Below are 14,084 nucleotides of genomic sequence, written 5' to 3' on the forward strand. Positions count from 1 at the left end.
CCTCATTTTAAACCCTGCCTTGGCCCTGTCTTTGACAAGTGAAAAAAAAAAATGTTTTCTTGGCTTCAGGGATGGAGTTCCCAAGGAGGGATCTTGCCCTTTTGTTTCTTTATTTAGAAGAATTGTTTGTACCAAGCAATGGGTCAGGGGTGACGGAGCAAGGCTGGAAGCAGAGGCTCCCAGTACGCTCTGCTAGCTGCCCTAAGGGAGGAGAGGGACCCAGCTTGGTCCCAGGGCATCTCCTCCCACGCTCCTCAAGTATGTTCCTCTGGCTGTCCCAGGCTCTGCCTGACTCTGATCCCTTAGACTAGCACATCTCAATGTGACCTCCTGGTTATAGTGATAATTCCTTGACCAATGTGGTGTGTGTGTGTGTGTGTGTGTGTGTGTGTGTGTGTGTGTGTGTGTGAATTTGGGGCACATGACATGATATGTATGTGGTCAGATGACCTCACATGTCATTCTTTGTTTCCCACGTTGTTTGAGGCAGTCTTTCTTGGTCACGGATGCATATACCAGCCTAGTTAGCCTCCCAACTTCTGCCAATTCTCTTGCCTCTGTCTTCCATCTCCCACAAAACAGAGTGCGGGTTGAGGTGTCTGGCTTTGATGTGGATCCTGGGGATCTGAACTCAGGTTGTCATGCTCCCATAGCAAGTGAGTTATCCGTGGAGCCACCCCCCCCCCCCAGGTCTTCACAATGCAGCTTTTGTTTATTATATTCCTGGCCGTGGAGATTCACAAAGGCTCATTTTCATACTAAAGGTCCACAGAGTGCCGCTGTGGTGAGCTGTATAGAATCTGTCCAGCTCTCCGCTCCTGTGAATCTGCACCAATGCTGGCAGCATGCAGGGCACTCTGTGGGTGGAAGAAACACCACTTGGTGCCAACATATTTCAAGAAAACACGGGCTTTGGATCCAAGTGACATGAAGGTTTCTACTTCAGGGTGGTGGCTGTTCAGATCTCTAGCCAATATGTAGAGTCTGTAATGAAGGCTTGGTTAATGCCACTTCTCTGGGGACAGAGGATTGCTTAGGTGTATACAAGTACAATGGGATGCGAGCTCACGACCCTTGGGTAATCAAGGAGAAAGAATGTGGCTCAGGTGTCCCATCTGGGACTGCTGCGTATCACTTGCTTTTAGAACTCACTGGCAATTAAAGATGGCAGTGTGGCCAATGATGATGTTGTTATCATGTTGTGAATTTCCTGGGTCCCTGAGTACATGTCAGGCCTATAAAAACGCTTGACACACATTAATTAATGTCGCGTCTTAAAAAAGTTACAAGGGCCGGGGGTTGGTGGTGCACACCTTTAATACCAGCACTCGGGAAGCAGAGGCAGATGGATCTCTGAGTTTGAGACCAGCCTGGTTTATAAGAGCTAGTTGCAGGACAGGCTCCAAAGGTACAGAGAAACCCTGTCTCGAGAAACCAAAATAAATAAATAAAAAAAGATATAAGGAAACACTGTTATTATTCTCATTTTACTGCTGAAGACATGAGAACTCAGAGAGGTTGAACAGCTTAAGGTCTCACAGCCAGTTTTGGGGGTGGCGTCGTTTATGGCGGCTAGAAATCAACTGAGGTTCTTTCATCTGTTGCTCCTTTAATGACATCTCCAAAGAAGTGTCATTTGGGGAAAAAATACACTTTACCGCCATGGCATTACGTTAATGGATTTTTAAGAATCACATCTTCCCCGGATGATGAAAATGAAAAATGCCTTCAGGGTCCGAAGTGTTACGTGACTCGGGGGAATCCTGTACATTGGATTTAATTGCCTAATAACTTGAAGTCAGATGGTGTTCTTTCTTTCTTTTCTTTTTTTTTAAATGTGATACACTTGACTGAAGAAGACGATCATTTCATTGTTGCTAAATTTTCATTAACTTTTGCTTCTTAAGCTGTGTGTGTGTGGGGGGGGGAAGAGTTGAAGAAGCTGTGAGGAGACAGGCTGCCTCCCTCCGCGTTCCCCCGCCATTCCCATCCCCCTCCTTACACGCCTCACATTTGTCATTGAGGTAAAAATGGTGTTTTGATTCATGCCTCAAATTGGAAATCACTGATGGTCTTGGATCCTTGGGTCCCTCTCTCTCTCTCTCTCTCTCTCTCTCTCTCTCTCTTTTTCTCTCTCTCTTTTAACTTGTCAAAAGCTACAGTTAACTGGGATGAGAAACCTCAATTGAGAAAACTCCTTCATCAGATTGGCCTGTGGGCATGTTTTTAGGGTAGTTTCTTGCTTAATGAATGGCCTACGTGGGCCAGCTCACTGTGAGTGGTGCCACCCTTGGTCTGTTGGTCCTGAGTTGTGTAAGAAAGCAGACTGAGCAAGCCACAAGGAGCAAGCCAGTAAGCAGTGTTTTTTGTTGTTGTTTTGTTTTGTTTTGTTTTTTGTTTTTGTTTTTTTTCCCCACGGCCTCTGCTTCAGTTCTTGCCCCATATTCCTGCCTTGAGTTCCTGCCCGGACTTCTTTCAGTGATGGACTGTGATGGAGAAGTAAAGGATGAAATGATCTTCTCTACTCCAAGTTGCTTTTGGCCTTGGTGTTTCATTCTAGCAGCGGAAGCCTAGCTAAGAAACCGATTGTGCATGAATCTGACTGTAGTTACACAAGCTTGGGATACTGGGATGTCGTAGCTCAGATGTCCTGAAGGCAGAGGTCCTGAAGGGTGTATCAGCCATGCTAAGTGTGGTGTTTGGGGTCACATTTGGTGACAGAGAATGAACCCTAATTTCAAGCACAAAGACCCCAAACATCTCTATTTACCTTGTGTGATCTGTGACTTGCTTACGAACAAGTAAGTATGGTTGAAATGGACAGGCAGAAGAGACAGCTAAACATCTGCCCTTCTCTGGGAAGCAACTCCTGTACTGTCATAGTTACCACACAATGCAACACAACTTGTCTTTTTTTATGTGTAGGTCACCTGCCGTTCCTAAGAGTCTGCTCCCCACCAAGAGAAAACATTCCGGAGGAATGCCAGTCTACCCATCAATGAGGATCCCATGATGTCTTCTAATCTCCAGTGTGGCCCCATGCTCTCCACGGATGCCACTCCAACTTTCTTTGGTGCCCTGGGAAAAACCTGAAGCACAAGCAGAATTGCTTCCAAACCTGCGGCTGTTTCAGTGTTGCATGGCTGGTGCAGAACAGACGACTGGGATTTGCTTTTTTTTTTGTATTGACCTCCGTATTTGAACCAAAGAATGTGCCTCGTTCTCTAGTGCGTTGGTGTCTGCTCTCTTTTGCATTTGTTTCTGTTGCTTGTGCCTTTTTACCATCCTTGGTCATCACAGGATATCCTTAAATTTTTCCAGCAAACTCCTTGAGGGCTGGTCCATGGCTCTCTAAGCAGGCCGTCCAAGGGCTGTACCATGAGGCACTGCATCAATTGCTGCATCCAGTTGTTTCCCGAGGACACACACAAGCAGCAAGCTTCCTGCCAAGGAGGCCCCCATCACGGTCATCAAGCGTGCCCCGCTTGCAAAGGGGAAAACAAAATTCTGTTTCGTGTGGACAGTAGGCAGATGAACTTGCTTGCTGTTCTCGAAGTGAGGACTGAGGGCAATGAGAACTGGGGTGGTTTTTTGCGCTTCAAGAAGGGGAAGCGATGTAGCTTGGTCTTTGGATTGATAATCATGACCTTGGTGATGGCTTCTTATCTCCTTTCTGGGGCTCACCAGGAGCTTCTGATTTCATCTCCTTTCCATTACGGGAGTTTCCCTAGCAACCCCAGCTTGATGGACAGTGAGAACCCCAGTGACATGAAAGAGCACCACTACCAACCTTCTATAAATAACATCTCCTATGTGAAGGACTATCCGAGCATTAAGCTAATTATTGACAGCATCGCTTCCAGGATTGAGTTTACGACCAGGCAGCTCCCAGACTTACAAGATCTCAAGAGGCAAGAATTGCATGTGAGTAGCCTCGTGCCATTATTGATGATTGGCTTTTGAAGAATGGTTGCTTCTTCCTTCTCCATCACCATCTTAGGGGGCACAGCTGGAATGGGACAGACATTTCCTAGGTGTCTAAAGTAACGATAATTTGACAGCCTCTGGGATTAGATAGCAGTGTGTGGTTATGCTATGGCATGCCAAGGAGGGAATCTGCTGTCTCGAATGGCCGTACCAGAGATATTTAAGGCCATCTCTTTTCATCATTGCCTTTGGGTACTTCTTGCCTGGAATAGGGTGGTTAAAGTCGCTTCAACCATCATTTAGTATTTTTAAAAAATGAATATTAATTTTTTTGTCACGTGCCATGTGTGTACCTGTGTAGGTATATGGGCATGTGAGGACAGGTGCCCCTGGAAGCCAGAGTGGAAGTCAAATGCCCTGGAGCTGGAGTTATAGGTGGTTGTGAGCTGCCCCATGTAGGGGCTGGAAACTCAACTCTGATCTGACAGAGCAGTATACACTAACTGCTGAGCCACTTCCTCGGCCCCATCCCTTAGATTTGTTTTGTTTTCCAGACAGGGTCTCTCTATGTAGCTTGGCTGTCCAGGAACTCGGTCTGTAGACCAGGCTGGCCTTGAACTCACAAAGACCTACCTGTCTCTGCCTCCCGAGTGCTGGCCTTACATGTGTGGGTTACTATGTCTCCTAGTTTAGAACATGTTGTTGCTGATTGTTTGCCTTCATTGTATCTGTCTCCTTCTTTCTTTGATTGCAGATGTTCTCTGTAATCCCCAATAAATTCCTTCCGAACAGCAAGAGTCCCTGTTGGTACGAGGAATTCTCTGGGAGGAACACCACTGACCCCTACCTGACCAACTCCTACGTGCTCTATTCCAAGCGCTTCCGCTCTACCTTCGATGCCCTCCGGAAAGTCTTCTGGGGCCACTTGTCGCATGTGCATGGCAAGCACTTCCGCCTGCGCTGCCTGCCACACTTCTATATCATCGGACAACCCAAGTGTGGCACTACTGACCTTTACGATCGCCTCCGGCTGCATCCAGAAGTGAAATTCTCAGCCATCAAGGAACCCCACTGGTGGACCCGGAAGCGCTTTGGTGAGTGTTGGATCTCGTTTTCTCTTAGTCATTCCATGGATGCATGTCGTGACTGGTGAGGGATGCCCGTGAGGTTCTGAAGAGAAGACGTACCGAGATTCAGAGACGTGGTCCTTGTCAGTAGGCAGTCACGGTAATCTGTTTTGTGGCGTAACAACAAAGCACCAGCATTTGGGTAACTTAGAAAGAAAGAAATGCATTTAGTTCATGGTTCCAGGGGTTCCCAAAAGCATGTTGTTGATGTCCTGTTGAGAGGTCGCTGACTGCATTACAAGATGGCAGAGAAAGGAAAATGTGACGAGCCGTATGCAGCAGAGGCCAAGTTCATGGTGGGGCCTGGCGTGATAGTAAACCTCTCTCAGGAACAAAGTCACTCCAAGAGAGCAGCATTAAAATTTCCAGGCAGAGCTCCGGGAAGCGAATCACCTTCTGCCGTGCTCTACTTTTTAAAGGGTTCCATGACCCTCAGCATCCCAGCCTTACCAAGTTTCCAGCACATGGGCCTCTGGGGGATACACTCAGACCATAGCTGCATTTCACAGGCAAAGACACACCTAGTGAGCACTGGCTGCATGCTAGGTGTGTGCAGGGCAAGGGGCTGATGCAGAATTTGTTGCTGTTGCTGGTGTTGTTGTTGTTGTTGGTGGTGGTGGTGGTGGTGTGTGTGTGTGTGTGTGTGTGTGTGTGTGTGTGTGTTCCTGAGAGTTTTAGTTGTCCCGGAGAACTTTAGCACACACACTTAGCAGGGATCAATGTTTGCCAGGAACAGAGTGTCTGGCACCCAGCTCTGGATTGCTTTACTGAAGCCACCACACCTGGAGGAGACACAGCTTCTGACCTCAACTGTGGGATCTGCCCTCTCTACCTCATGTGTTTGAAATGCAGTGGGAACACATATTGCCCCTGGTCACCAAGGTTGACTGTGGACCCCGCCTGCTCTGTCCCTCCTTGTAGGCTGGTTTCTACTCCACCCAGCCCCAGCACCCTGTGGCCCTTGGTCACTGTTTCCTGTTCATAACCTTTCTCTTCTGCCAGGAGACATTTGGTCACTCAAGCTAATGGGTGATACATGGCCTGTTGTCTGCCAAAGTCTGGGCGGGCCACGAGGGTAGTTTCCATATAAAGGACCCAGGTCACTAGAAGAGAATCTTAAGATGTTTTCCTTAGACTAACTTTTCCTGACAAATGTTTGACTTTCTCCTTTTGTTATTTCTTCAGGAGTGGTTTATCAGCAGTAGCTGCTGAGTAGCCAAGGTCCCTCTTCCTAAGGCATTTGATGTATTTGTGTATGAACACATACTCTCCCACCACAGCCCGTGTTCCCCCTAAAGAGAACCAGCTCCCCCTTTCCCCCGGCCGGAAGGAGGGAAGGACAGAGCATGCTTCTGCTGCTAATATTCAATATCACCTTGAATCTTTGGCTAATTTGGCCAGAACTGTTTTCTTCCTACTTTCCAGTAACTTTGGTAGCTGTGACACTAGGCAGTGCATGTTTTTAAATGTTTCCAGGCAAGTTAAAGGCAGGGAACAAGTTTCAGATATGTGTAGCTGATGCCATAACCCTTGTCCATCCAGGGCACTATCAGTTCACCCTACTGTGCGGGCAAGTAGCAGGGTGCTCGATGGAATGCATCCGTATTAGAGCATCTGATACCATGGGGCACTGAAGAAAGAGGCACTATGCAGGCGACAGGAGGCTGCTTCCTTGCTCCCTTTCTTTTGTCCTTCTTCATGTTTGGCATGCCTCTTAAATCCTAGGCACCACTGTTGCATGTCTGCTTTAGTCTCTTTTGGTAAAAATATGAGTCAGTTCTCAACTCTAGCCCTCCACATGTCCCCCTTTCTACCTCTTGAGTAGGCATGACCTCTTTTAAGTGGCCACTGCGCAGCAGTGGTGGTACCTTTCACCTTGTGAGGCGTGTGTGTGCTGAAGCAGGCAGGCAGTTGACAGAGCTCGCCATCCCACTCCCTTGTGCCTCCTCCGGAAACTTACCTGCACCAAGCCTTTTGCTGCTAAAGTTAGGTACCCTTGGCCTTTTCCTCCCTCTCTGGTCATATTTCAGGAGGCCACCACCCTATCAGTGACAGTGTTATCTTTGGTAACTCAGATTTTTTAAAAAATTGTTTTGTTTTGCCTTTTTGAGATAGGGTTTCTCTGTGTAGCCCTAGCTATCTTGGAGCTCTCTTTGTAGACCAGGCTGGCTTCAAAGTCACAGAGATCCACCTGCCTTCGCCTCCCTAGTTTTGGGATTAAACGCATTCGCCACCACCACTCGGCCAGTAACTCACTTCTTGGTTCCTGCAGGAATTGTCCGCCTAAGGGATGGACTACGAGACCGCTACCCTGTGGAAGATTACCTGGACCTCTTTGACTTGGCTGCACACCAGATCCATCAAGGACTGCAGGCTGCCTCTGCAGAAGACCAGAGCAAGATGAACAAAATCATCATTGGTAGGTACAGCTCCTGTGCGGCTTCAGGGGAGCTGGTAGAATCTGCCTCCTTGGGGTCCTGGTTCATGTCCTGGGCCCAGCTCTGACTCACCTGCAGAGCATTTACAGGTGAATCCCTTCCCCACGTGGCTGTTACTCTTACCCCAGGTGAAACAGTCACACCATCTGTACCACTGCTATACAGCAAAAGCACTTAATCCGCTTGCTTATTCTGTGCAGACTCAAGGATGGCTGAAATGACTTTAAGGAAGTTGCCATGTCTTTGTTGCTCCTTATCCTGGGCAGGAGCGCTTTACTTCTTCCCACAGTGCCCTGGTCGGGCTTAGCCTTCTGGGGAGTCCCCCACTGAACACGAGGACTGTGGGAAGGACACTTAGCAGAGCTCTGCACAGCCTCTGGGGTGAGTTGCTGTGCAACCCAAGAGCCTTTGAGCATTCACAATGAAGCTGTCAGAGTGGCATGTGCTCAGGACGTGGAGGCAGGAGAATCTTGAGTTTGAGGCTTGCCTTGGCTCTTTCGCAAGAGCTTGTCTCAACAAAGCAAAACCAAGCAAAGCCAAACAAACACAGCGATGGGAGACGAAACAAACTGAGATTGCTTCATGTAAAAATTTGCAAGAATGTTTTGTTGAAATCAAAAAAAAATAAATTTTGTTTCTATTTAGATGTGCACATTTTGGTACGTACCCTTAATGAAATGATTACTGCAGCTAATCAAATGAGCATAGTTGTCTCCCCACAGCTTCCTCGCTTTAGCCTTTCAGATGGTGAGAGTACCTGAAGCCCAAATGACAGCACACAGCAGGGCATTGCCACCTCCAGCCCCAACTCTGTGCCTTAGATGCTAGACTCCTTTCATCGGACAGAACTCTTTTCATCAGATTTAGCTTGGGATGAGGCGTTTATCTCCAACGCCTTCTGGAAAGGAGAAATTGAATCATACATTTCACTTAAATTGGTTCCCTGAGGCAATGATCTATTTTGTGTTCCTGGATCCATTACATTTTGATTCTCTAAACCAAATGAATCTCTGGGTGAGCAGGATGGATTGTGACCAGCTACTTGCATGAGGACCCTGTTCCTGCCTCTGTGGGGGGAGATTATGGCATCTACCAAAGCCTGGGCTGATGGATGGATAGACATTTTTTTTAAATTCATAAGTAAAATCTCTGGATCCATTGGGTATGTACTTTATGCGCATACCTACGGTATGAATAGGCTGTTAGTTTTTTTTTTTAATTTTCAACTCGGGTGCAAACACCCTATTTAATAAGTCTAATTAATATTTTACTGAGACTCCCATACCATATGCCTCTGGGAAAATCTCAGGTTCTATGAAAGAGCTAAAAATATTCCTACCAAAGCCAAGAAACAGACTTAGAAAATGAATGAGAAAGGAAAGCCTTCGTTTGGGTTCCTATTTATAGTCACTGCTCTATTTCAAAAAGAACAAGAAATAAAAATACTACATTGATATTTACTCCAAGCCAGGTTTGGTGCTATGTCTTAGGATAGCCTCTTGGTGTGACAGGCAGTGTGGAGAAGCAGATGACAAGCTGGCATCTGGCTCTCCCTGTCACCAGCCAGCTCTATGCCACTTCGGGGCTTTGTTTGCATCCCAGCCTACAGGTCTATAAGATGGGGTTGCCAGACCAGCTTAGGATCCTGCTTCCCCCAGCCCTGGAATGTGACTCAGCCCTTTTCAACTCCCCCCCGCCAATGAAGGCCTTGGCAGAGGTCAAAGGGTCACCTCAGCTTGGGAGAAGGGCCCTGGGTCAGAGGAGGCCCTTCTTCTTAGCAGCTTCTGGCAGAAGAGACATTCTGGGACTCAGAACTAAAGCAGTCAGGTTCTGTGGGGCTGGGGATGCTGAAAGGCCCTGCCCTGCCTGCAGGATGGACTTGTCCCTGTCCACTCCCTTAGTGGCCGATGGCTTCTTGACCTTTAGGTCACCTCTCAGAGGAGACTGTCTATGCCAGTCTTGTTTCCCTCATTAGCCTCATCAGTCTCCTGTGCCAAGACAATGTGGTGCATGAATCTCATGTCAAACGGGTGCTTACTGGGTGGATGAAGGCTGGGTGGACAGACAGGTGGGAAGATGGACCAATGCCTGCATGGTTTTAGAACCAGCTCCCTTTTGAGATCTGGCAGAATTTGTGCCAATTTGAGGTTATATTCTCTACTTGCATTTCATATTCTCCTCTTTCTGGTGAGTAGGCTTGCCAAAGGTTTGACTTGTCTTTTCTCTTGTAGTTATGTTGTTAGAAAATAAACTAAGAAAGGAAAGAAGGCTGGGACAGAAGTGTTCTCCTTGCATGTCACAGACCGAGCAGCGGAATTGGGCCTGCTGGCTTCACACTTGTCCACAGTGTATTCACTACTGTCTTCACACATGTCCACAGTGTGTTCACTACTGACTTCACACATGTCCACAGTGTGCTCACAGGGCCTACTGTCTTCACACATGTCCACAGTGTGCTCACAGGGCCTGCTGACTTCACACATGTCCACAGTGTGCTCACAGGGCCTGCTGGCTTCACACATGTCCACAGTGTGCTCACAGGGCTTGCTGTCTTATTATATTGCTTATTACTTGCTTATCACTGATCAGGAAGAGCCTTTCACTCAAATTGCCTCTGAACGAGTAACACTGAGATGTGGCACATGGTCCATGTCCAGGAATCAAGTGTAGAGCTGACTGGCTTGTTCATCCTGAAGAAATAGTCTGGGGGTAGTGGTGGCTATGGAAGGGTGGGTGCCCGTTGTCCTCCCACGAGATCCCTGGAGTCCCTTCCCTTCTACATTTCTGCAGACAGTCACAACACATGACAAGAGAAATGTGACTGGGAGCATGGTTTATTGCAAGGCAAGGCACCTGTTGCAGAAGCATGAGGACCTGGATTCTAGCATGCCTGGAGAAAGCTGGACGTGACTGTGTGTTCCTGCAATCCCAGTGCTGGGGAGGTGGAGGCAGGAGCATCCCTAGGGCTTACTGGCCAGTCTGTCTAGGCAATTGACAAGCTCAGGGTTCAGTGACAGACCCAGATTCAAAAAGATAGAGCAATAGAGGGAGGCCTTCTTTGTTGACTTCTGGTCTTCGTAAGCAGGTACACATACATGTTCACTTAAGAGTACAGATGTCATACCACACACACACACACACACACACATTCACACAATCATACACAGTAACAACAACAACAACAACAACAATTAGTTCAATTATCCAAGAGTCTCTGTTGTTTCGGTGCCTGTGTCTTGGCCTCACCTCTCTCCCCAAAGCTGTGTTGACTGTTTCCATCCTGTCGGGACCCTGGTTAAATAGTGTTAAACCGTCCTACAGTGCACTGACTGGATAAAGAGCAAGGGCTGAGGTGTGGGCAGTAGACAGCTGGCCATGCGGGCAAGTGGGGGGACTGAGGCTGAGACCCCCTGGGCTTCTGGCGAAGCCGTCCTCCCCTTTGGTCCCAGATTGTGCCCTGTGCCTAGCTGTTATGGATCCAAGGAAAGATAGATGTGAACCGTGTCCGACTTCCTACTGAGGGTCGGCTTCGGCAGATGACTCTTTTCTCTTCGTGACACATTCTGAAGGAAGCCGTCTAATAGACTCTCAGTGGGCCCTTAAAAATGCCACAGAGCTATGAGCTGCCGGCAAAGCCAAATATTGTGAAGTTAAAGTCCTAAGTGTTAGTAAAGGTTGTATTTCTGCTCATCCCGAAGGAAGAAGCTGGGGGTGGGGGTGCCGTCGGCACCGGCAGAGGTAGGTAGGTGCCGGTTGCCCTCTCATCAGATCCCCGGAGTCCCCATCTGCCAACAATGGCCGATAAGCTTGCTGGTCATGGCTATTTAAGAGGAAGGCACAGAAGCCAGCCTTGGCACCTGGCTCACAGTGGGAGCCCCTACTCCATGGCCTAGCATCTGCTCCTTGTCTGTTTGCAGGAGAGGCCAGCGCCTCTACAATGTGGGATAACAATGCCTGGACCTTCTTCTATGACAACAGCACAGACGGTGAGCCACCATTCCTGACCCAGGACTTCATTCACGCCTTTCAGCCCGAAGCCAAGCTCATTGTCATGCTCAGGGACCCTGTGGAGAGGTGAGTGTGTGTGTGTGTGTGTGTGTGTGTGTGTGTGTGTGTGTGTGAGTGTGTGTGTGAGTGTGTGTGTGAGTGTATGTGTGTGGGTGGGGGTGTGGGTGGGGGGGTGCCACGCTTTGCATTTTTGGTGAAAAGAAAGGGCTTTTTGGAGTAGTGTTTCCATCTCTTCACAGAGAAGATTTGCCTGTTTAAGAAAAATAATAAACAAACTTAACTTGCTACATTACTGCTGTTTCTTACACAAATGTTATTCTTAGGGCAATCCTCTCTGTATTTAAACAAATCGTGGCCTATTTTCTCAGCAGTTTTGACTGCGGTCTGTGGGTGCTAGGCTCTGGTGGGTCTGACCGAGGGACAGAGGATACAGGTGCTGTTAGGGCTGGGGATACCCTTGGAGTCAGGTGTGTTGGGGTTCTCTGTGCTCTGACTCCCAGAATCCTAATGGCTTTGATTGTTGGGCCCTTTCCCTCTGCAGCGCTGAACATGTATCCTCCGCCTCCAGTTTCTCTGGAAACAGAAGAAGGGGGAAATGACTGACAGGTTGATCTGCCTCTGATAAGGTCAGGGCTTGCCCAGATCTGGATGGAGCCAAACTGGTACAGTTGATCAGACAGTACCCAGGTGGCAATGCTGTATACGCTGTAGACGTCAGGACCTTTACATCACTTAGTTTGCCGTGCCATCCAAATGCCATCTTTTCACGAACAAGGGGTTGCCACTCAAGAGGGCTAGTCTAGGTCAGAACAGCTCAGCTTCCTGTCTGGAGATCAACTGTCTTTTGTCCACATCTTGTTCTCATTTATTCTCCTGTTAGCCACACAATCAATCTAACCATTTCATCTATGATAGCTACCTGGTATTCGAAGACAAGGCCTGCAGCCTTTGTTTTTTAGTTTCTATGTTTCTCTATGGGTTGAGTTAGGATCTCTGTCCCAAATAAAATCTTCTGAAATCCTATATCCTGTATCTTTATCTGAAAATTGGGCCTTTGCAGATGGATTAGGGAATTTACTTAGTGAAGAGACTGAAGGATGTGGCTACAAGCCAAGGGATCCCAAGGATTGCTGCACTTCCTAAAAGCTGGGGGAGAGGCTTGGAAGCTCAGCAGAAGCTAGCCTTGCTAACACCTACATTTCACAAATCTAGCTTCCTGAATGACAGCCGAAGAAGTTCCTGTCCTGGGTGGCTCTTTGTTACGGCAGTCCTAGAAAATGCTCATCTTATTTCTTCCTCAGATGCTATGGCTTTCTCGTCCCCAATATAACAATAACTGTTGATTGTAAACGCATTAAAGGAATGCATCAGAAACTATAAAGGAAACGGGCCATGTATGATCTCCCACGTAGATAGCTGTTAGGTTTTTCTGTGTACTCTTTGAAACTTCTGTCACGCACACGTGTGCCATGTGTGTGTGCATCTGTGTGTGCAGTATGCTGTCTAGCCTCTATCATGACTGCCTGAGAGCACATGCTTGCTCCTCCCACTGGCTGAGCTGGGTTTTCAAAAACCTCACGAGGCTCTAGAAGGTTCCCAGCTCTTTCTTTAGGTTATTGGACAGAGGACACTCTCTCTGGAGCAGCCTGGGATGCAGTAGGTTTCTAGGTCTACAAAATGGGGTAGCCATTTCATGTGGTTCCCAGCTTCTAATCGTGCCACTCCCTATGAGATTACGTGGGCAATTTGTATTTAAACTACTCATGGTCCTGTTGGAGGAAGTGTGTCACTGTGGGGGCGGGCTTTGAGGTTTCCTATGCTTGGAATACCACCCAGTGCCAGTGTCTCAGTTGACTTACTGGAGTATTTGGTGAGGCTGGATCATCTCAGCTAGCAGTCTTGAAGTTGTTCTGGTTGTTGAACTCAGAGGAAACTGTGACAAAGGTTGCTCTGACACATTGGAATATCTGGGCCCTCTGTTCCCACTACAGATTTTTCAGGGGTCTTCCTTGATCAAACCTTATTTTCTTAACTCAGAATGAATCCACAGCCTCTCATTTCCTGTGTAAATAAAAGCAAAACCTCTTTTCCAAAGTAACATATCTTTTGACTTAAATTTTGAAATCAAGGTATTTTCAAAATATATGCATTAATCCAGCAACATTAATAATCAAATGTCTTTGAGCAGCTGTTGTTCCTTCCTCAGCAGCCAAACAATTCAAAGACAACATACTAATATACAGTATCCAATGCTCTGTGTGTTTTCCATCTTTACATGGAAGCTAAGCTGGGGTGGATGGGAGCTGGGAGCATTAGTTTTTCTCCCAAATTCAGGTATCTAAGTTTGGGTTCCAATTCCTAGAGCTGGAATTCCATTCCCAGCCCTGACCTGAGCTGGTGCCTAAAAAGCCTCAGGTAAATTGCTTTTTTTTTTTTTAATAATTTTGTGCTGCAAAAAGTTGGGCACCAATTGAAGCACCATTAATAAAAACTCAGGATCAGAAATTGGAGTTCAACCTGAAGGTACAAAAAGCAAAACAGCCAGCCCCTGGCTCTTACCTCGACCTCAGTCTGAAATGGAGAT

The 14,084-nt window shown here is 47.5% G+C and overlaps 1 protein-coding gene across 4 annotated transcripts in view; it reads left to right on the top strand.

The window, feature by feature from the left end:
* The window catches only part of Chst15 (carbohydrate sulfotransferase 15), an 85,053-nt gene that overhangs the window by 44,611 nt on the left and 26,358 nt on the right, over positions 1–14,084 (top strand). For all 4 annotated transcript variants that reach the window (XM_087908347.1, XM_087908344.1, XM_087908346.1 and 1 more), the window contains exons 2-5: positions 2,926–3,924; positions 4,682–5,021; positions 7,327–7,473; positions 11,410–11,566. In XM_087908347.1, the coding sequence (XP_087764473.1) occupies positions 3,379–3,924; positions 4,682–5,021; positions 7,327–7,473; positions 11,410–11,566 (1,190 nt within the window). In that variant the 5' untranslated portion in view covers positions 2,926–3,378. The remainder of the gene's footprint in view (positions 1–2,925; positions 3,925–4,681; positions 5,022–7,326; positions 7,474–11,409; positions 11,567–14,084) is intronic.

This window comes from Myodes glareolus, chromosome 7 (genome assembly GCF_982192425.1).
Source record: "Myodes glareolus chromosome 7, mMyoGla1.1, whole genome shotgun sequence".
Classification (NCBI taxonomy): domain Eukaryota; kingdom Metazoa; phylum Chordata; class Mammalia; order Rodentia; family Cricetidae; genus Myodes; species Myodes glareolus.